The 23,106-nt window shown below is 34.7% G+C and overlaps 2 protein-coding genes across 2 annotated transcripts; one reads left to right on the top strand and one right to left on the bottom strand.

Annotated features, from left to right (window-relative positions):
- Window positions 1-2,598: 2,598 nt before the first annotated feature.
- LOC146897719 (ubiquitin-conjugating enzyme E2 5-like) lies at window positions 2,599-6,339 on the top strand. The gene is made up of 6 exons (XM_085734635.1): window positions 2,599-2,780; window positions 2,889-2,968; window positions 3,575-3,689; window positions 3,805-3,857; window positions 3,968-4,096; window positions 6,016-6,339. The coding sequence occupies exons 1-6, from the start codon at window positions 2,737-2,739 to the stop codon at window positions 6,150-6,152; spliced, it is 558 nt and encodes a 185-aa protein (XP_085590761.1). The 5' UTR covers window positions 2,599-2,736; the 3' UTR covers window positions 6,153-6,339.
- A 4,483-nt stretch (window positions 6,340-10,822) lies between these two features.
- BRM (transcription regulatory protein SNF2) lies at window positions 10,823-23,106 on the bottom strand. The gene is made up of 14 exons (XM_085734636.1): window positions 22,475-23,106; window positions 19,823-21,076; window positions 18,391-19,722; window positions 18,101-18,213; window positions 17,830-17,917; window positions 17,645-17,731; window positions 17,375-17,467; window positions 17,209-17,292; window positions 16,764-16,964; window positions 14,888-15,130; window positions 13,261-14,805; window positions 12,656-13,171; window positions 12,081-12,332; window positions 10,823-11,697 (listed from the first exon to the last, which is right to left on the bottom strand). Exons 1-14 carry the CDS (start codon window positions 22,652-22,654, stop codon window positions 11,071-11,073), a joined length of 6,615 nt encoding a protein of 2,204 aa, XP_085590762.1. The 5' UTR covers window positions 22,655-23,106; the 3' UTR covers window positions 10,823-11,070.

Below are 23,106 nucleotides of genomic sequence, written 5' to 3' on the forward strand. Positions count from 1 at the left end.
TATGGGTATGGGTTTTCCCCGATTTCAAAACACGGGTATGGGACGGGTAACGGGTATATAGGTACCCACCCCGAACCCATACCCAAACCCGTCCCAAATGTAAAAAAGCATTTTTTGTTGATATGTCATGTTATTTTATTTGATAATTGTCATATTAATAAAACTACCATTGATATTTAAAGGATCAACTAAATCATTTCGTCTAACAAATATTAAAGTGAGCATATTGTTAGATAATGTATTACAACGTTGCTCTTGGGGATGGAAAAAACTTCTATTTTTTATTAAAAAAATTATTCAATGCGGGGACGGGGATGGGGCGGGGATACCTGAACCCGTCGGGGACGGGGATGGGATTCAATTTTTCATCCCCGTTGGGTATGGGTAGGGTAACGGGTATGTATATGAGAATCGGGTATGGGGACGGGGAAGGTAAAACCCGTCCCCACCCCGCCCCATTGCCATGCCTAGTGTTATCTCAATGGTAAAAACTTAATATTGTAATTTCGACGTAAGATTTCAAATTTTCTAGAGGAAGGTTGTCAAGACTATTAGTGCCACTTTAACTAATAAAAATATCTCTTTTCCAATTTCTTTTCAAATTTAAAATAAAAATAAAAATATTAATAATTAATTTAAAAAATGTACATTGTGCCGACTCATTTCCTATAGAAAAATGTCCAACGGGTGTGTTAGATTAATGGTTAGAGCTTGACTTTGTAAGTTTAAGGGACGAAGTTTGAATCCCATTTAAAACGGTTATGATATGATCATTAGTGTCATTGTTCTTAATAAAATTTCTCTTTCCTTATATTTTTTATTTTATTTTTTGTAAAAGATATATATAATTTTATCATTTTTATATAATCTTAAAACAATCTGGTGGAATAAAAATATTTAAAATTATAACTAAAATTATAATTAATAAGAAATGAAAACTAATTAAAATTTCTTTTTGAAAGGAAAAACTAATTATAAATTTCTTTTTGTGAATTTTTTGTTGAATCCAACTCGATTCTCTTATTTGACTCTGTCCTATCCTAAAAACCAATTAAGTTCCAAGTGCATACTTATCCGAATTATTATTATAGATTTTTTTTTTGGGTGGGGGAATTATTATTATTATAGATAATAGAAAATTGGATACCCCTTTAATTTTATTCAAAAATGAAAGTCACATTAGTACAATTCAATAAAAAAACAATTATATTTTAGACAATTATTACTAATTTGGCACATGACGGTTATGACACGTGTAAACAGACCTGGAACACAAGACCCCAAATTTTGTCACAGTTTAACCGTGGTTAAATTACCCTCTTACTCAGAATTTTTAAAGTGTTTAAAACGATATTGATTAAATTTAAACGACATTGATTAGATTTAATTGTGCTTTTATCCCATTATTTCATCAAAGTTATGATTTTTTCTCATGGATTTTTTTCAAATCAAACTTTTTATTTTTATTTAGCAAAAATCAAACTTTATTTTTTATCACTCCATTGTTACACTTATTGTAAATTTTGGACTCAACCTTAGCTTTTGGCCCCAATAATAATAATTTGTCAAAAATTTGTGAACTTGGGCACAAAAAATGGTACTCCCTTCCATATTATAAGTCGTTTCGAGAAAAAATTGTCTCAATTATAAGTCGTTATATAATACCAATAAAACATTAAATACTACTTTTTCTACTATACACCTTAGCTATTTATTAATTTTTTCTTTTAGTTATTCAATTTATCTTTCATATAATTTTAATAAAAGATAATTTTGTAAAATGAGTTATAATTTATCTTTTCAATACAACATTAATTTCACTTCTTAAATTGTATGATATGGTTAAAATGTGATACTCTCTCCTGTCTCAATTATTAGTAAAAATCTGCTTATTAGATTTATTCAATAACTAATGTATTTGATCTATATTACAAATCAAAAGGTGCCATAAATTAAGATTAAAGATTATGCCATAAATCATCATTTTTTAGTCAAAAATGACCTATTTTAGGATAAAAGTATGAGCTGCGATCAAAATTGCTTCATTCAATCATTATTAAAAACAAAAAAAATCAACTTTTAAGTTTATTGAATAATTAATGTATTTGAGTTATAATATAAACTAAATATATCAGTTATCCAATAAATTAAAAATGTGTTTTTTGTTTCTTATAGTAATGATCGGATGAAGTATTAATGAGTATAAAAAAAGTTCAAGTTGAAAAAGATACTTCCTCATTATAAACAAATATTTATTTTTCAAGTTCATTGAATAATAAATGTATCTAGCATATAATATAGTCTAAATACATCAGTCATTCAATGAATTAAAAAAAACAATATTTATTTATAATAATGTACATGAGAAAGTACTAGTTACATGCACATGCACTCAATAAAATATACTTTTTAGATTATTTAATAAATGATATGTCAATAAATGATATGTCTAATTTTTAATATAAACCAAATATATTATTGATTGAATGAATCTAAAATGTGAAATTTATCGAGTATTATCGAAATACAATTAAACGTATTAATTAACTTTGTTGATATTCATACGTATATCACTCCTAATTTTCTGCTTGCTGTCTTAACCAATTTTACTTCTTTCAGTTGCACAAGTAAAGGCTCTTCCTCAATCCTCTTCTTCCCTTAACCTTCTCTCTCTCTCTCTCTCTCTCTCTCTCTCAAGCAAAGAACCAAACAGAAAGAGAACAACAAGAACCAAACATGTCTTCACCAAGCAAGCGACGAGAGATGGACTTGATGAAACTGTGAATTTTCAACTTTTCAATTTCACTTTAATTTCAATCAAGTTTTAATCTTTTTCCAATTGGGTCACTGAATTTGACTCTTGATTCTGTTTTTGATTGAAAAATTAGGATGATGAGTGATTATAAGGTGGAAATGATTAACGATGGAATGCAAGAATTTTATGTCCATTTTCATGGACCCAGTGAAAGTAATTTCCCTTTCTTTTCTATAATTTGTTTGCTTAATTCAATGATCCTTATGAAAAAAATATTTTTTTTTTGTTTTTTTTCTATTAAGGGTATTTGATATTTGACTTGATTTTGACTTTTTGTGATTATGGATTTAGATTTGTGTATTATCTGAAAGATTCTCTTATAAGACTTTTTTTTTCTTCATTTTTGTTTTGTATCTTTGTTTTGATTGTTAAGTTGATTCTGCATAGTCTACAAATAGATTTGAGAAGCAACAATATTTTTGGTTAATTTTGGTTCTTATTTTATAAAGAAATTTATGTTCGTTTTCTTATTGATTTCCCTTTTGCTTATTATGGTTTTATTAGTCTAGTTCATAAAAAAAACACAAATTTTTAGTATGAAAATAATTGGCATGAGTTTTTTTTTTTTGTTGGTTTTTAAATTCTAATTATATCTATTTCTTTGCCTAAGTTTCTGATTTTCACTCTTAATTATTGTTCTGTCATGATCCTTAATGTTAAAATAAGATTTGATATCTAATTATGAGAAAGGTGCTGTTAATGTATTATGCGCCTTGCAATTTTCAATGTTTTTCTCATCCATGTGATGGCTCATGTCAGGTCCTTATCAAGGAGGTGTGTGGAAAGTAAGAGTTGAGCTACCGGATGCTTATCCTTATAAGTCTCCTTCAATAGGTTTCATCAATAAGATTTATCACCCAAATGTTGATGAGATGTATGCTTCTTGTTTTAATGCATTGAAATTGTGTATTTTGATTAGTTTACCTCACATGTTAATTAATTTTAAGAGTAAGTAAATGTTTGATCATTTTGGATTACGATAATTTCAGGTCAGGATCGGTTTGTCTTGATGTTATCAATCAGACCTGGAGCCCCATGTTTGGTAATGATCTGTCTTTAACCATTTTGGCGAAATACGTTTTTTCATTCAAGTTTTTTGTTTTGATACTTTTGGATTGTTGTTATTATATCTCACAATCTGCATTCTTTCAGATCTTGTCAATGTATTTGAGGTTTTTCTGCCACAACTCCTTCTGTATCCCAATCCATCAGACCCCTTGAATGGAGAAGCTGCGGCTTTAATGATGCGTGACCGACCTACTTATGAACAAAGGGTTAAAGGTATTCTGTATTCGTCCTCTCTAGAATTTCGTCTTTTGAATATATGGGTCTGTTCACATGATTGCTATGTCTCTTTGGTGTTCATGTTTTGCTCTTCCTAATTTGTGCTATAATTGAACACTAAATCAGTATTGGGACTTGACCTAAATGTTAGACCTCAGGGTGGTAGGCGTGTACCATGGTTTTAATTTGTGGTTGCGCTGCAAGCCTTTATTATCTCGTCAAAATGCAGCCGATGCAGTCAATTGCAGTTGCAATGCTGTTGCAGACACCTTCAAATATTGCAGTCGCGGACTGCAATTTGAAACCATGGCATGGACTACTATGCAGTGCACATGCAGAGTTACAATGACTTGCTGATAATTCTTAACCACCTATTGTTATTTATTGCTAACAGAAAAGCTATCGTTACTCTTCTTTAATTGACTTCATCGTGTACTTGATTATCACATGTTGTCATTTGCGAACTGAGCTGACTTTATGATTAATATTACTACTAATTTGTAACTTCCTCATGTGATTCCATCACATTCTAAACAGAAAAGTGGGGCTTATATGGTATTTTCTAGGTGCATATGGATACATACTTGTAGAATAGACGGGTGATGTTAAATTTATAAATGAAAGAGGAGATACTCATACTATCTAAATGAAAAGATTATATATGTCGCCTAACTTTGCTAGTCGGCTGCCAAAATGTTTAGTATCCTTACATCAATGAAACTAACCTTCCATTGACTTTGTTAGTAGATATAATTTTTAACTCAAGGGTTACTCATAAGGTTCAATCTTGTTATCCCTGGGTTATTCTCTCTCGCTAATCTGACCGATTTTGATTTTTCGCTCCAGCTGAATATAAGATGTTAATGATGTTAAAACTAAAATGTCTATCGACATACATATCCCTTGTTCAGTCAAGTCCATTCCTTATCCATAGAAAATGTTACATGTCTTCTTTGCCATTCGGTCTTCTGGTATGTGTCTAGTGTCAACCTATGAATGCACACACGAAGCATGACATTGACTCTAACACTATTGATGTGGGCAGTGTCTAAAATGTAGGACATCGAGACATGATTCATCCACTGAAATGTGTATGTATGAAGTGTATTAGTTGAAATTTCTTCTCAATCGTTCATTTTTTGTATAAGGGTCCTGTGTCTGTCGAGTATCAAGCCATAGTTGAGATTTAGGTAAGTGTTCAAGGTGTGTCTGGGGCACAAGTAATTGAGTAAGTCTTACACCTAATTGAGTTGAACTATGGCTACGGCTAATGACGTGGAGCACAGCTGATTGAGTAGCTCTTACACCTGAGATCAAGTACAATATGTTGAAGAAGACAGCATTGAAATTTGAAATCTTTGCAAGAGAAGTTTGAGGACATCTATGCATCAAAGTCTGTAACCAATTGGGTTTGTTTGAATATGGAGTTGCATGACTCGAAATGGAGATGAGGGGAAATCTCCATGCCCACATTAATGAATTCAACAAACTATTATTATGTTAATTATTAAACACAGGTGATACAATGTTTAAAGAGGAGTAGATGTTGTTGGTGCTTGTTGTAATACCAAAGTCTTGCAATTCTCTGGTTCAAATGTTTCTCGTTAAGAGTGATCACTTGAGTTGTGAGTGTCTTGTGAATGGGTTTTCAAGTTTCGTACAACTTGTAATCTTGTTTGTGAAAGTGGAATTTTTTTTTTGAAGTGTTCATGTGAATGTATATAAGAGGTTTCCAATCACACTAGTTTTATATCTTTTTATATTTTCTTTGTGGCGTGTTTGCGTGTTCACATCTTCAATCTTCACTTTGAATTGTTAATCTGAAAGCATGAATTATTGTGTAATTTTCGGCATGTATTTCATAAACAATAACTTCTCAACATTTACTGATGTCTTCTTTGACGTCCAACTTTCAGAGTACTGTGAGAAGTATGCGAAGCCAGAAGACATTGGAGCTGCCACAGAAGAGAAATCCAGTGATGAAGATGAGGAGCTAACTGAAGACGAATATGATTCTAGTGATGAACAGGTGGCTGGTAAAGCAGACCCCTAGTTTGCCTTGTGTATGCAAGTCCTGTTCTTTCTGTATTTTATCTGTACATGATGTTCTAGTTATGTTTTCACTTCATTCAAATGAATGTGCTTGGATGTTGGTAGGGGAAAAATTCCCCTTCCTGTTTATTAACTTTTCACTGTAAATAATGTACCATTGATTTCCTAATGTAATCTTATTTCTTGTTTCGTTCTTTTGAATTGTGTGGATTAAGCTGTTAGCATAGTGTGGTGATAATGATTGTCCCATATCATAAAGCTGTTTTCTTAATAGTACCAAATCATACACATAAGTGGTTGTGTGCACCATTGATGAATGACATAATTGAATCCTTTGACTTTAGTTTTAAGCCAAAAATCAAGAATTAAACTTAATGATCTCAAGGATTTGGCTGACATTGATGTCCTATTGACAAAAATAGCATTATTTTGATATTTCATATGGACCATACACAAGCTAACCATATATAGTAAGAAATATTTTGTACAACACCCGTCCACCGTGAATCAACTCAGAACTGAAAAGCATAATCCATAAGGACGGTTAACCATCGCACAACTGATGCCTAGCCAACCTGAAACAATGGTCCAAACTTTGCCAAAATAAATGCATTTAAAAAACAAGCGACGAACGGATTCATCAACACCGCACCCAACAACACAAACGATTATCGCCGTGAATAACGCTTCTACGAATCAAACCACCATGCAAATAAGGAAACCTTCAAAAGAACCGCCATATTCCATATGATAGGATTTGAAGGGGAATCTTTTATATTACTTTGATTACGTAATTGATAGTAGGTAACTTTAACAATGTAACCACCTCCATGTAGCTGGTTCCATGCCCATTCATCGTGCTTATCAATATGCAAATGAAACATTAGCCAACAAAGCACAACACTCCTGCCGAAGTCCACTCACTGATAAGTTCCAAAGGGCTCCTCCTAGAAGAAGTCTAAGGGTCGTGGCATGAGAGCGAACAAACCCACAAGAAGACAGCCTAAGCAACCCATAACGGGGAAGAACACCAACCAAGGTGAACAGCCGGTGTGGTCCGTGAGACAGGATGTGGGCCAAGGTGAACAACCAGCAAGGTCTATGGCACAAAAGGACACACAAACCAAAATGTGAACTACAATTCTACAGTTGTCCCTCAAAGGGCAATAGTTGTCCCTAAAAGGAGCACGATGTCCTTCTGAGACAACTGCCCATGCAAAGGTACAAGGACATAAACCCTAATCCTCCACCATAAATACTACACCCTCCTGTCACTATTATAAGCAAAAATCCACATTTTAGGTTCATTCAATTAATGATGTACATAATCTTTATTATAGACCACATACATCAGTTAATGAATGAATCTAAAAAGTTGATTTTTGCTTATAATAGTGTCCGGAGGGTGTATCTCTTAAGCCTAGGGCCATGTTTGTTCCTCTATTTGCTACACAAACCTATCATTTAAGGGTATTTTTTAGCATTTTCATAAAAATTATTCAGAAAAGGAAAATTTTACATTTTAAAAAACATGTTTTATACTTTTATGAATTCGATTACACATCTTTCAAGATAATTTTATCATACTCCCTCTATTGTTAATTATAAGCATATTTGATTTTTTAGGTTCATTCAATTAATGATGTATGTGGTCCACAATATGAAACTCATTAATCACATACATCATTAATTGAATGAATTAAAATGTCAAATTTGCTTATAATTAAAAACGTATGGAGTATTTGGTTTTTTTTTTAACTAATATCCAGGGACACTAATTAGTATTTTCCAAATTATTTTAGTTCTTTTGGTCTTGTATTGTTTCTTCTTTTATTTTATTGTAAAAAATTAAAAGGAAGATATTGCAATTTGTCTATATATTTTTCCAATAGAATTGTCGTGTGTGAGAGAATCTAGAATCTCTTCAAACCACGGAAAAGCATAACAAAAAAACACATCGGAGTTTGTAAATAATGGAGACGTGATAGATACGGAAGATATTATATTTGAGGCTCACAAACCTTTGTGATGTGACGTTTTAACCGATTTTCCAAAACTACTTGCTAGTTAAACTATGAGTTAGAGGGAAATGAATTCTCAGTAGTTAGTGATTTTGGAGGTGATTGCAACCTTTTAAAAATTAAAAGATTCAGATTTCAAATTTTTATTTTAACTGTCTACCACTTAGTTTTTTTAATGGCTCATATTTCATTAACGTGTAAATTTAGGATTTTCTGATATTAGGAGATTCAAATTCAAGTTGGAGACAAAATTTATTAGTGTTGATTCTTTCATGCATAAATTTACGTGAAATTGTAAATTATGATTTCTCGTCATTCAAATTAAGAAAGAAACACGTAAAATAAATTTGTACCAAAAATAAATAGATTGAAGAAGTTTGAATGACGATAATCATATTTTATTCTCTCACGTAAAAAATACACTTGCAGAAATCAATTTTCGCTGGGTAGTACTTTTTATGTCATATGTATTATTTATATTTGTTATTTTTCATCTCATTTCTTTTAGTTTTAATTTGATTCATTAGTTTTAAGAATTAAACTCGACTTCTTCCGAACGATTTGTTCGTTGATGAATCTCATTAACCACTTAAACTCATTCACTTGCTTACTTTTAAAAGTTTTAATTAGATCTCTTACATAAAAGGCAAAATAATAAACATTTTGAAACATAAAAAAAAAAAACCACATTGATATAACTTTATAAAATAAAATACCATTTTAAAACAAAAAATAAAGACAAGGAACCTAATTAAATTTTCAAAAAATTAATGGACTACTTAATCTGAAGAATAAGATAAGGAATATCTAATTAAAACTTTTATCAGTTAAGTGTGAAATTTAAGAATTAGATAAGTTAAAAAAAAAGTATTTTAGCCATTAGTTTATTATGTAATACTAGTAGCCAATGACATCATTACTGTGGAGGAAAAAGACAAAGAGGGTTGTGCTATGTGTGTATCAAAAGGACGGGGATACTAACCAAAGGTATGATTGAGACAAATGATTTACTTTCACCTAATCTCTTTCATTAGTATATTCGAAAAAGTCCAACTTACATTGTATCAAGACTACAGTTTAGTAGGGCAGGGAACACCTTGTCTATTATTACTCAACTCAATGTTTGGCAAGGACGGTTGTAGATAAAAAGTTTATTTGTCTATTATTTGATTATTTCAATAGGAGAAAGGAAATAAATCAAGAACATACTTGCAAACTTGATGAAAAGTAAAGCTAATTCAATAGTTGTTAATTGTGCATCATCATTATTTATTGTTAAGTATATTACTATTTTATTGAACAATTATAGTCACAGTAACCAAAAAAAAAGAACAATTATAGTCACAATTTTTAAAATTTTCAAATAAATCCTCAATTTGCAACATTCTTATGAATGTCCTAGTCTTCCATTTCTTTTGCATCCGTTGAGGCAATTTAGAATCCTAAAACCTCTCTGAGGACATAATGCAAACATGCCAACATGGAGATTTCCGTGGATGACAACAAGAAGCCCTGTTGCGAATAAATATACTCCCTTCGGTCACATTTATAAGCAAAAAAACAACTTTTTAGGTTCATTGAATGATTAACGTATTTAGTCTATATAAAGACCAAATACACCAAATATTCAATGAATCTAATAAAGTGATTTTTACTTATAAATGTGACCGGAGGGAGTAGATCAAACTAACCGATAGAAGTCTATAACCTAGTTTAATAAAAGTATCAACACTCTACTTACGTAAATATAGATTAAACTGTCCGATAGAAGTCTATAACCTAACCTCATCTCGTCATAGTTATTTCAAGAGTTTATTAGCTAAAAGTTATATTTTAGGTCATATTAAAGATTTTCAAGTTTCCGAAAAAAGAAATGGATTGGTAAACCCATTTATGTATATAAATAGTATAATATATGGTATTGCTACTATGATACGAGATTAATTTGTATGAATTGACAGGTGTAATATGTTTTTACACATACATCCAATACAATCATGTCAAATAGGACTTTATAGATATTTTGAGAATTATATAAAAAAAAAAAAGATGACATAATAGAGTGATTTAATTAGATACATGTGTCTGTACATACAAATTAAATAGTGTTAAAGTCATATACTTTTGGTTCAAAAAATATCAAATACTTGTTTTTTTTTTTTAAAAAAAAACAAAAAAATTGTTTTTGTTTTGGACAGTACTCGTTTACTATTCAGTAAAATTGCATCTTAGCCAACATGAAAGACTACTCAAGCCTATACGTTTACTCAAGCAATAAATATAACTTGCTCAAAATTCTTGTTGCAAAATAAAATTTCAATGTCAAATTGGATTATTTTACGCCTTATAAAACTTGTCAGAAAAAATAAGACAAACAGAAACTGAAGTCCATTTTCATCTTTATGTTTGACAGTTGTGAATAGTAAATAAATTTTCATAATCAACAGTTTTTGTCATAAAAGTTTATATTGATATGTTAGTCCTTCCTTTACCCTGTCATGGATTGAGTGACTCAAGCAGACATGTCTCATCTTAAGTTTTTTCAGTAACTGTTGAAAGTGTTGTTCAATTTGTTATTAGTACTTTATTAGGCTTAAATCACATCTCTCTTCTCCACTTGACATTGTTGAAGAACTCCAACAAGAGGACCTTGCAAAATGAACATTTCAGACCAACATGAACCAAGGATTTACTATACAACAGTTTCATCTACCTAAAAGAAAAGTAGCCCCTGCAAGATGCAGATATCATAACCAAAAATAAACTGAACAGCTTACATTTAACACATTCAGGTAAACCTAAATCTATATTAACAGTATGGCAGTAAAATCTATATGAAGTGCCACTAAAACTCTTGCTGAAACTAGCAACAACATGTCTATATTATTATATACCATCTTACATATGACTTGGTCTCCTCTTACCAGAATCTGTTCTTAGCCTCTTTACAGGATTGGCCCACCCAACTGACCCATTTGGTTGTTGAGAAGATGGTTGGCCAGTCCACCCTTGAGTCTGTTGAGTTAATCTAACATCCTTAGGGACTGAACCTGCCCCAGGACTTCTCATAGACGGTGAAACAGGACCAGTCCGAGACTTCACCAATGATTTCTCCCTCTCATTTCTTCTTTTCTTGCATACAACAAGTTCGCCTGGATGAGTGAGTAGTGGAGGAGAATCATCCTGCTGCTGAGGTTGCTCTCGAATGCTGCTACCGCTTCCATATCCGGATCTTGATTCCTTTGGTGGGACACGGACTCTAATCCTGCTGTTTTCACCGCTAGAAGCTGATCCGCGCTGTAGCTGCCTCTGTGAAGGGTGTGAATCCGGTTCCACTTCATTTACCAGCCTGTGCCTCTTGCCTTGGCCAACAGCCACTTGCCTTGGAGACGATACCATGGTGGGGGCAGAGATTGGACCAGTGAAAGAGAGTGCACTTTTTGCGTCTTGGAAGTCGGTATCAGGAAATGCAATTTTCAATATATCGAAAAAGAGATTATGAACCTTCCTTGCTTCAGTTCTTACCTGAAAATAAAATATATATATTTAACATTCATAAAATATTTGAAATAGTAGATTCTCTGGGAAATCAACATCCACAGCAATCTTGAACTTAAGACACTAAAAGTCAGACACAAGTTGTTCCACATTTGGGCGCACATTTGAGGAAGAATCCCTTTGAATGCAAAGAGCAAGAATTATGGAAATACAAAGAGCTTCACATAAGTCTTGTTGTTTGTACGTACAGGTTTGAATATATCACTATATTCGAAGCATATTGATAACTGGGACAGAACCGAGATTTTATTTCATCGGATTTTCCCTCATTGCATAATTAATATGATAGACAGAGAAATGTTTGAATTAATTAATGCATGCAAGTCCATTTTATAGACAAGAAATCTCACCTCAAGGGAAAAACCATAATATTGCATCGCGCTCTTTAACATGAACTGGACGTCAAATACAAGATCTGTTGCTCCAGTATACTCCAATTTATCAATTCGTTGATCAATCTTTCGTAAATCCAACAGATTATTCCCAGATCCACCACTGTACCCAGAATTCTCAATCCTCTTCCACAAATCTGTTAACAGAGGTACAATTTGATGGCCTTCCTTGTCTATCCTCCTTTGGAGCTTGCTAATTACATTTTTGCACTGCAAGTGCAATAACTGTATGAGTTCAAATTCTAACAGTAAAGACAAACAAGAATGTGAAATGGAACATCTCATACAAGTGAGATTAAACTAATATAACCAACGGGAAGTCTTCGTGAAATATGGAAATGAACAAATTAAAAAAAAAAATGTTATCAGGCTTGGAACCTTAGTTGGCAACCTTATATAGTTACATAATTACTATTGCTTTAAATCAAGAATAATGCCACTTCATTTAACACGCAATGAGACACGCTCCATCAAGGAAAACACAAGGCCACTGTAGAAGAAAGTAAAAAGATCCTTCAATTAAAGACACATACCCTTCTCTGGATGATTTCTGTCATCCTAGAGCCATGAGCAGAAGATCCACTTGAATTGATAGGCTTCCCCTCCCAGCTTTCCCTAGAATGTTCACCACCATCCTCTGAAGGAGCAGACAAACGAGTAGGCTTTGGTGAGCTATGTAATTTGGATGTATTAGCAACCCTCCTTGAAGGTAAGGTACGCTTATTTTTTATTGAAGAATTTTGCTCATTCCTACTGGCATTGGACTCTACATGTGATTTCGATTCTAGGTCAGTCCTCAGCTGTGCTTGATATTTACGGTCTGCTTGAACTGACAAACGAGGAATCGTTTCACTACCAGACTTATCCTCAGGTTTTTCAGTGGCATGACGGGGTCGAACACGAATACTACGTTTGCGTTTAATCCTCGGTTTCTGCAAAACTTGCTCATCCTCACCTTCATCGCGATCATGAATCCAACTTCCAGACTGTTGATGCTCCATGTGTGAATCAAAGGATACTGCTATTTCTCCTTCCTCTAACTCATCTGTCTGCCAACAATCATCATAATTTAATCTGAATGAAATAGAAAACTACCACCGAAAAAAAAAAAATCAAAATACAATGTGAAGCCACATACCATTCTTTTTGAAATGGAACCTGGCCGGGCATCTAATGCTGACAGGGAACCAAATTTCTGAGCGGAAATTGATGGTGATACTATCTGTGTCAATTTTTGACAGTCGGCCGAAGATCCAGAAGAACCAGCGTCTTGAACCACTTGATTATTTCTGACAATATCTAAAGATGGAGGAAATTCATATCCACCGTCACAAAGCATACTATTTTCCAGTTGATCTTTAGCAATGGGCTGAGCTCCATCAGCTCCACTATACCCATCATCTTCGAAATCTCCTGCTTCCCCTTCTTCATTTGCAGATCCATTTCTTTCTTCAGAGCTTGCTTCAGAGTATTCCAAATCTTCATCATCCAGCTCTTTATAACTTGTATGCTTTTTGGGTCGGCCTCTTTTCCTTTCTGAACCAAGTTCACTTGGATTCACGGCAATACTACCACCCAATAGAGTTTTCTTTAACGGTCTTTTTGATAAAGCAGCTATAGCAGCATTAACTTCTTTTGTATTGGCACGAATCCATTTAGGCACATGATCATAACATGTCATCTCTTCAATCCAATCCAGTTCATCATCCATTTGATCGAAGAGTTCAACTTCCTCTTCACTCCTAGCAATCATACGATTTACCTCCTGCAATGATGGAACATCATGGACAGTTTCTTGATACCTCTCATCATCATGTAACAATGTCTCCAAAGTCAAACGCCTTTCTTCGTGTGTTGTTCTTTGATCGAAACGTCCGGCATTAATCACCTCATCAGCCATATCTATCTTATATTGCTGAATGTTGTTCCTTATGAGGCCCTCAATGGATCCTATGTAGCGATCCTTGCCGGCAAGTTCATCCTCCAGATCGACAGTGCCTCTACCTCTCATTTCATCTTCCTTCTGATGACTAGGGATTTTGTCAACAACTGCTTCCATGTAGATAACCTTGACTGGTCTTTTCTGACCAATGCGATGAGCTCTGGCAACAGCCTGCTCCTCATTTTTAGGATTTGGATCAGGGTCATAAATAACAACTGTGTCAGCAGACTGAAGGTTAAGGCCTCTTCCAGCAGCTCGAATGCTAAGTAGGAAGATAAAACAGTCTGAATCAGGGCCATTGAAGTCGTTTATAGCTGATTCACGGTCTTCTAAACTAGTTGTCCCGTCAATTCTTCTGTACACAAGTCTTCGCCACTGCAGGTATTCTTCCAATATATCAAGAAGTTTTGTCATGGTACTGAATAGTAGAACACGATGTCCGGTCCTTTGAAGTTTTATCAGGATCCTATCCAGGATCCACAATTTTCCACAAGATTTTACAATGAATTCTTTAGATAAGTCGCTGAAGAATGGGTAATTAAGCAACGGATGATTGCAAGTTTTCCTCAGCTCCATGCATCGGTTGTTTAAAGTTTTATACTGCTTCAGCTGGTAGTTAGGATTCCTCTGAACCTTACGTTCCTCATCCTCGGGATCAAGACGAAGGGTACCAGTTGATTTGACCCAGTCATAAATAGCACTCTGGACAGATGACATTTTACATCGTAAAACTATCGAGTCCTGCAATGCAATAATAATATTAGGTCTGAGCCATAAGAAATAGAATAAGTGATCAAGTAAGGTTAGGGAGCTATAATCACACCTTTGGTGGTAGTGAGCCTTCAACATCTTCAACTCGTCGCCTGAGCATGAAAGGTTCAAGAATCTGATGAAGTCGATGGATTGTGATGACTTTCTTCTCTGTCTCAAGCCAATCATCCTCTGCATTTTGAGTAGCACCTTCCTTTTGAAATGGTTTTGAGAACCAATCATGAAAGGCTTTCTTGTTATCAAAAACCTCAGGAAGAAGTAAATTTAAAAGTGACCAGAGTTCCTTCAAATCATTCTGCAGATAAAATCACACAACAAATAATCCCATCAACAAAATTACACTGTATCAAGTATCTATACCTATCAGTTACCACTTGACACCAACTCCATTAAGAATGTTTAAATAATTTAGCAGAGCGCAACCAAGAAAAATAATAGGTCAAGCCATTATTATGGAGGATTTGGATTTCAATGGTCGTCTATCATTGGACACAATTTACATTAAGACACCAAGGCATTGTTTAATCCATGTATCCAACCTCACCTAGTGTGAAAAGGCTTTGCCTGTGGGTGGTGTTGTTCACTCTTGACATATAATCATTTATTTTATCAAGAAACTACTTAATAATTAGGAGGTGCTTGTAGAAGAACTTTTTAATTCACTACTAGCAACAATTAACCTAAAGATATATTCGAGCCAACATATTCAAGCATTTGATCATTAATTCAAGTACAGGCCAACAGAAAATATCACCTGGTAGTATAATAACTTGTGACAGAAAACAAAAAATGTACCATAGCCTTAAACACTTTGGGGAGTCCGTTCTTAACTTAAAAAATTAGGCCCCTAATAAAAGTTGACCCAGTATATATAAACATCCTTTTATTGTAACAATATAATGATGGCTAAATGATGGATTCTTTTTTTACTTTCCTGGTTGTTTCAAATAAAAAAAAACAATTAAAATAAAAAAATGTCCAAGAAAGGACTCAACTCGCAACCTTATAACCAATGGAAAACGCGCGCAACCACTAAACCGGTCAAGTATTCTGTCAATTTTATTTCACCAACATTACTTAACCATTATATTAAATGATTGACCTGAATATATTATGAAATGCTGGGGCCCTCAATTTCGGGCCAGCCCTGCCGTAGATAACTGTTAATTGACTGAACAGTCTAACATCATACTTAGCCCTGTCCTTCAGGTAGGCATGACAACTTGGACTCCAAGCTCTTTTAAAGCTAATCTAAACCTGTCAGGTACTATTCTTATTGGTGGCAAACACTAGGAGAAAATTATATTTTTGGTTAAATATATTTTTATGCCCCATTTAATATTTACAGTATTCATTTATGATGTGCCGCTATAATGACACTGACATTTTGTATGGAGTTGCTTTGAAATGTAGGAACCACATTGAAAATGACTGTCGTGTATAGGGTCTCATAATAATATATGTGCAATAATTTCTAATTTTGTCCCTACAATTCAATATGTCATGCAAGACTCCAACAAATAAGTGTCATGTATAAGGACTAAATTGAAAATAAGTGTCATGTAAAGACGGTATATTTTATCCTTGGTTTTTTATCTTGAATGGTTCCGTATATATTTTGCTTCATACCTATCCTCGTTACCTAGAATGGTAACTGCACAATACAGCCCCTCATTCTGATATTTGGAATTCTATACGACAGATCTTGAGATTATATAAATAAAAGTTCCAATTTGCACACATTCTGATATTTAACATGCCAACAAACAACGCTTGTTATAAAGGGAAACACCACACAAGCTGAACAAGAAAAGATCAAAAATGGTATCATTTGATCCAAGTAGTGCATAAAAGAAATAAAGTATATGCAGTCACAGACATTATTTGTTTACAACAATGTAGTATATTATATCAAAAAGAAAGCAGACCTGCAACGGCGTTCCTGTCAAAAGTAGACGTCTTTGACAACGATACCTATCAAGATCACGAGCTAAAACTGAATCTCTATCCTTCATTCTTTGTGCTTCATCAATCACGATATACTTCCAATCAATTTTTGAAAGCTTTGACCGGTCATACATGATGAACTCATAAGTAGTCACCAAGACATTAAATTTCAGAGCAGAAACCTATTGTAAATGCACAAAAGAAGTTTAGGCAGTAGTTAACAAAATTATACTTTAGTTGTAGGAGAATCAGGAGATATGTAATATTTTCCTTTGATTTTATGCTTTCTTATTTAGTCGTATTTGATTTGATTTATTTCAGTTCATTAGTCCTAATATTTATATGAACAGAGGTAATAAACATGAAAGTATTTTCCAATTACTTTCTACATTAACATTTTATATGAATAACCTGATGCACACTTACTTGATGAAATAATTTTGTTCGATAATCCTTCCCTCCAGCATAAAAGATGCACGACACAGATGGCAACCACTTATATAACTCACTCTGCACAATAAAGATAGTTTCTCTTGTCAAAACAATTACAAAAATAATAATATTAATCACATGAGTTAGTCTAAAAACTCACCTTCCAGTTAACCATGACAGCATTTGGGACTATTATGAGATGTGGACCATAGTTTCCTTTGAATTCCATCAAGTATGCAATCAATGCCATAACCTAGAGAGGAAATAAAATAGATGGAACAAACAATTATTACAGTACCCTATAATACATTACCCTTAAAACATAATAAACTTAATTATGAAATATGAAGTCACTTGGCTGCCAAAAAAAAATATGTAAATGTCCTTCCCGATCTAAGGAAGCGAAGAGCAACAAACTAATAAGGCCAACCTGTACAGTTTTGCCAAGACCCATTTCATCTGCTAAAATTCCGTTTAATTTGTTGTTGTACAAAGAAAGCATCCATTGTAATCCAACCTTAAAAAAAATTGTGGCAAAGCATTAAAAACATGCTTAAGAATACAACATATGGTGAACAACTAAAGAAAAACTATTTCAATAATGTAGCAACCTACAAGCTGATAGTCTCTCAATGTTCCAGCTCGTAATAGGGATGGTTGTCTTATGACCATTTCATTCACTGCATGTGCGAGGTTGTAATACCTGGAAAGAAGCAAATTAACTTATGTTTAGAAAACAGTTACATAAACAGTTGTTTAAATAAAAATGCACAAAAAATACATAAGCCAATGAATTTCATTACAATTACACCGTTGCTCATGCATTTTTGTGTCGAACAAAAATCAAGACATACAAACATATGGAACTAAATTAACAAAAACTCACTTGTTGACGGATGAACTGTCTCTAGGAGCATTCATCTCCAGAAAACGATTCCTAATCATCACTTCCTCTCCGGCACAAGCAGCAGCAGCTCTGACTTCTTCTTCAGAAAGACCCTTTGGTCAAAAACAATTAATGAAACAGAACACGTCAATGACCTTACAGAACTAGTTCATATAGAACATTAGAAACCATCAAAATCAGATCCTCAAAACTAATTTGTATAGAAAATATTGGATTCAACGTAAGACTTTTTCTCAGAACGTTGGATCAGTGAAGTCAATGAAGCATACCTGCAACCGTGCAGCATCCGCAGCTGCTTTTGCTGCCTCCTCTACTTCCTGTTGATTTTTGGCAGCTGTTATCTTGCTTCCTAATTTATGTAGATACTCTTCAGTCTGGCTTAAAAAAGATGAAAGAACAGTATATCTCTCTGCAGCATCACCCGGAATGCTAGTCTGCTGCTCCAGCAACATCTCCCTATATCTGTCAACATCATTGTTTTTTAAGGCTTCTAACCTTTTGCTTCTGTCGTCATCTTTATGTTTTGAGAATTCCCTCAACATCCTCTCATGATATTTACCCACCCCCCTGTTGCGAGCAGTACGGGCATCACGAATTGCCCAGTGTGCCTCAAGAAGTTTCTTACGCCATAGAAATATAGATTTGAGTTGCTTCTCCCTTGCAGCTTTCTGAGACGCCTGCACTTGTCTAACAAGTTCCATACGCTGACGTTCACACAGCCTAACAAACTTACGATATGGCCTATCAGGCATTGCCATTATCTCTTGTTGCTGTTGATCAATCTCATCCCTCAAACGTGCCTGAACATCTAAAAGGCGGAGCTTTTTCTCTTCAATTTGAAGTCTCAACACAAGATCAGGCCTAATTCGTTTCCTCTCCAAATTTACAGCCAGTAAACCTTCAATCTTCTTTAAATTTTCTGTCCGCTTTTTGTTAAGTACTTCAGCGCCTTCCTCAGAAAGAAGATCTTTGACATCATATGCCAGTGATAAATTGTTGTTGTTGTTTACCATCATTGATGACCCAAAAGAGTCATGTTTCCTAGTGAAGAAAGGAAAATCAAACAGGGGTCCGTGATATTTTCTGGCTGGTCCCACATCCTTCGGCTGAGAAACAGTGGTTGCTTGTGCAGGTTTTGTAATTTGCATTGTGTCAGATACAGAGGCCTGTGGTGCAATAGCCTTTCCCCTATCTAATGCCGACTCATTTCTAACAGGAGTGCTGTTATTTCCATGTTCACTGTCCTGCTTTGGCTTAAAAGAGGATCCAATTGTTTTCTGCTCTTCCTTTCCCGCAGATGATGTTGAAGCAGATTCCTTTGACATAGATGGCATAACAGCAATATGAACTGGTGGTGGAGCCGATTTCTCCTCTCTTGAAAAGGATTCCTGCTTTACAGAACTGTGTCCATTAACGGCAGGAATAGATTGTGATTCTTTGGCATTGGCCTCAACATGCCGTGGTTGTTCTGCAGCAATATGTCCAGCAGATCTGACTTGATTTTGTCCTCCCGTAGGCTGGTTTGGTTGTTCTGCCTGCACCTCAAGAGGCGGTGGAGTGATAGCTTGAAGAAGTTCTGGAGGCAGCATTCCTTCTCCTTTCTATCAAATAACAGAAGAAAAAAAAAAGTAGGATTAAGATTACATATAGACGACTGAATTAGTAAGATGCAGATAATGAGAAAATAATAAGAGATATAACCTTTATCCTCCTGAATGCTAGTATCTGTGCTTTAAGAACATGTAGCTGTTGTTTGGTAAATGCACTTTGTCGCTCAGGCATCTGAGCAGGTGGCCCTTGAGATTTAGCACTATTTCTCGAACCCCCTTCTTTTGTTGGACCTCCGGCCTGAGTAGTAGATTGGTTTAACTGCCTGATATACTGCATTTGAGGAGGTTCTGCACCAGAAGATAAACCTTTTGCATTTAAAGAATGGTCTGCTGCACCTAAGTTCATGGCTGCAGAAGATTGCTGAGAATGTATAGACGGCATTCCATTTCCAGCTTTTACTTGTTGCCTCGGAGGAGCTTGAGACTCTCTACCATGAATATTGAATTGCTGCATGGCCATGTCACTGGAGTGACCAGCATTTGTTGTTTGGCCAAGATGGCTGGGTGGAACAGTATGCCTAGCTTTCGAAGAACCTGACTGCCCAGACACATCGCTTGATGAATTAGCAAGTGCTGAGCTCTCACTTGCAACAGCTGGAGAATTAACCTGCTGCTTTGAAACAGGGACAGGTGACGACTGTGCACCAACGTTGCTCTCGCCTGCCTTTGGTGGTAAGACCATCCTCGACTGCATCATTGGAATGAGCTTTGCCATTAAATTTGCATTCGTAGGATGTGATAAATCAATATTATTTTCGCGTGCCCATGCTTGCATCATCTGCAATTGATGAGCTACTGCAATCTGGGTGTTCATAACATTTTGAACGTTGCCCTGTAGTGCTTCTGGTGCTTGAATAGGTCTTATCTGCTGCCCTTGCTCCATCTGCTTTTCTCCACGAGCATTGTGTTCGGATGAATTTCTAGAGGATGATCCTTGAGCTTGATTGACTGCCTGCATTGACATAGCTTCTTGCATTTTCAGATTTCCCATACGCATTTCCTGATCTTTTACAGATGCAGGGTTTAACATTCCCATCTTAGCTTGTTGTTGCGAATGAATTCCCAAAGCAGGCTGCTTTTGTTGCGCAGCCTGAAAAGCATATTGAAGGTATGCTTGTTGGACAGGGTTAACCATTTGCTGTTGCTCGCTACCTTGACCTCTGAGCTGACCATCTTGGTTTGAACCATGTTGAGCTAAATTAACGAATTTTCCAGACTGCTGAGGCAGCTGCATAGCATTAGGTTGTTGGAAATTGTTACTTCCAAATACACCTTGACGCCCTGCTTGATAAGCTAAAAATGCTTCATTCGATTCAGGTTTTCTAAGCAGTTGCTGTTGAAATGACTGCATTTGAATACAGTTATGTAAAAGTCATTATAAAGAAGTAACAAACATGAAAAGCATAAATAAGGCCAATATTATGAGTTGTGACAAACTCCCAACCACTATTATGACATAGCACACAGAAAATCAGTCCTATATCAGAGATCACCACATTTTGAGAAATAAGTCGATACCATGATGATTTTCCTATTATGATTGCATTAGATACAAAACTAGACTCGTCAAGAAACATGCAATTTCCCTCAGATTTTGCTACTAAGTAATAACAGTAAGCTATATAAGTAGCACGAAGAATAAAGGTTAAACCAACAGTATGCATAAGCTGACGAAACATCATTTTTAATTATTGTTAAATAGCAGCTACAGCAGCACTGTACCGTAGTGGAATTTGGACAAACTGCTATTTCTGGGATACACTATTTAGTAGTACAAATGTTATCAAATAGCTGCCATAGTGACGGCTATAGCATTATTTTTAACAATTCATTATTCTCCACTATCCGCGATCGACAAGATTGCTTTTAACACTTGCAACTTTGTTGTTAACTACAATCAATCAACATGTTTAAAGCAATACAAACACAGCAACAACACCAGAAGAGAGAAAATTGTATCGATTCGAACGAAAACTTCATATTTAAATGAAAACAAAAACCTCAAATTTTGTCGATTCGACATTTAATAATCCTCATTAATGACTAAAAAAGGAAACTCCGGTCCACGTCATTTTAGAAAAGAAATAGTAGAGACAGAATAGCAAAGTTTTCAAATAAGTAAATAAACGTCGCATATGAACATAAAAATAAATGCAGAAAAGACCAAATAGTTTAAAAATAAATAAATAAATAAATAAAACAGCTTAGTTCCTAGTGATTGAAAGGAAACTAAACTGGAAAACACTTAATGGCATCACTGAATTGTACTACCGAAAATTAATTAATCTTGAAATAAACAAACCACAAACCCGACAATCTAGGACAGAATAAAGAGAGGTACAATGTTGTCATAATTAAAACACAAAAAGGTAAAAAAAATAAAAATTGGAAATTGGAAATTTTACCACAACCCAAATTACAACACGTACTAGTACTACACTCCCAAAACCACAACAAATGTCAAAAAGCTTCAACCAAAAAAAGCAACCACCGTACACACAACACTAGAAATCATCAACATTCAACACCACTCCTAAAAGTAACCTATGAAGCATCAACACTGATAAAATTTGAGAAAAATTATATGATTCAATGTAATCATGTGTATCAATGTCGAAGCGTGTTGGACACTGAAACACACATTCGATCAGAAGTGTCGGTGCTATAGAGATCATAACTCATCAAAGTAACATGTTCAATTCTAAGGGTCATAGAAATTCAGCTAAAACCCATAAATTCTAACCTGCCTAGAACCTATCTGCTGCTGCTGTTGCTGCTGCTGCTGTTGTTGGTGTTGCTGTTGTTGGTGCAAAGATTCAAACCCTAACTGTGAAGCCGAAGAAGACGAAGACGGTGAAGCAGCTGCCGACGGTGTCGACGCCCGCCCCGCCGTCCGGCCAGGTCCACCACCACCAGACTGCATTCAAACTAACCCCGAATTTCAACACGTGGCAATGAAAAAATTCAGATCACTCACACTACAAATTTTTCCAACCCAAAAAAAATTCAAATTTCTACAAAATCAAAATGACCCAGAAAAGGAAAAACCTCAAATCCCAATAAAAACCCAAAAAAATCGATTTTTTCTAATTCAAAAAGCTTGATTATTGCAACATTTTTTCTCTCTCTAAAGATTTTAGACACCGATTTTCTCTCTCTAAAAAGCCGGAATTTTAGGGAGAAGATGGATCTTGGGAATCGAAGGGTAACGGAGTGCGAGGTTGTCCGAATCGGAGTGGAAATTCCACTACGCGATTGTGCAATTTTCGGTCAAACCCTAACTTTTTTTTTCTTTTTTAAAATTAAAAGAAAATGGTTTTTTTTTTGTTGATAGAGAGAGGAGAGAGAAATTGTTGAGGTTGGTGAGTTGAGTGT

Source organism: Medicago sativa, chromosome 8 (assembly GCF_051527215.1).
Source record: "Medicago sativa cultivar Bolivia chromosome 8, Bolivia_mono, whole genome shotgun sequence".
Lineage (NCBI taxonomy): Eukaryota > Viridiplantae > Streptophyta > Magnoliopsida > Fabales > Fabaceae > Medicago > Medicago sativa.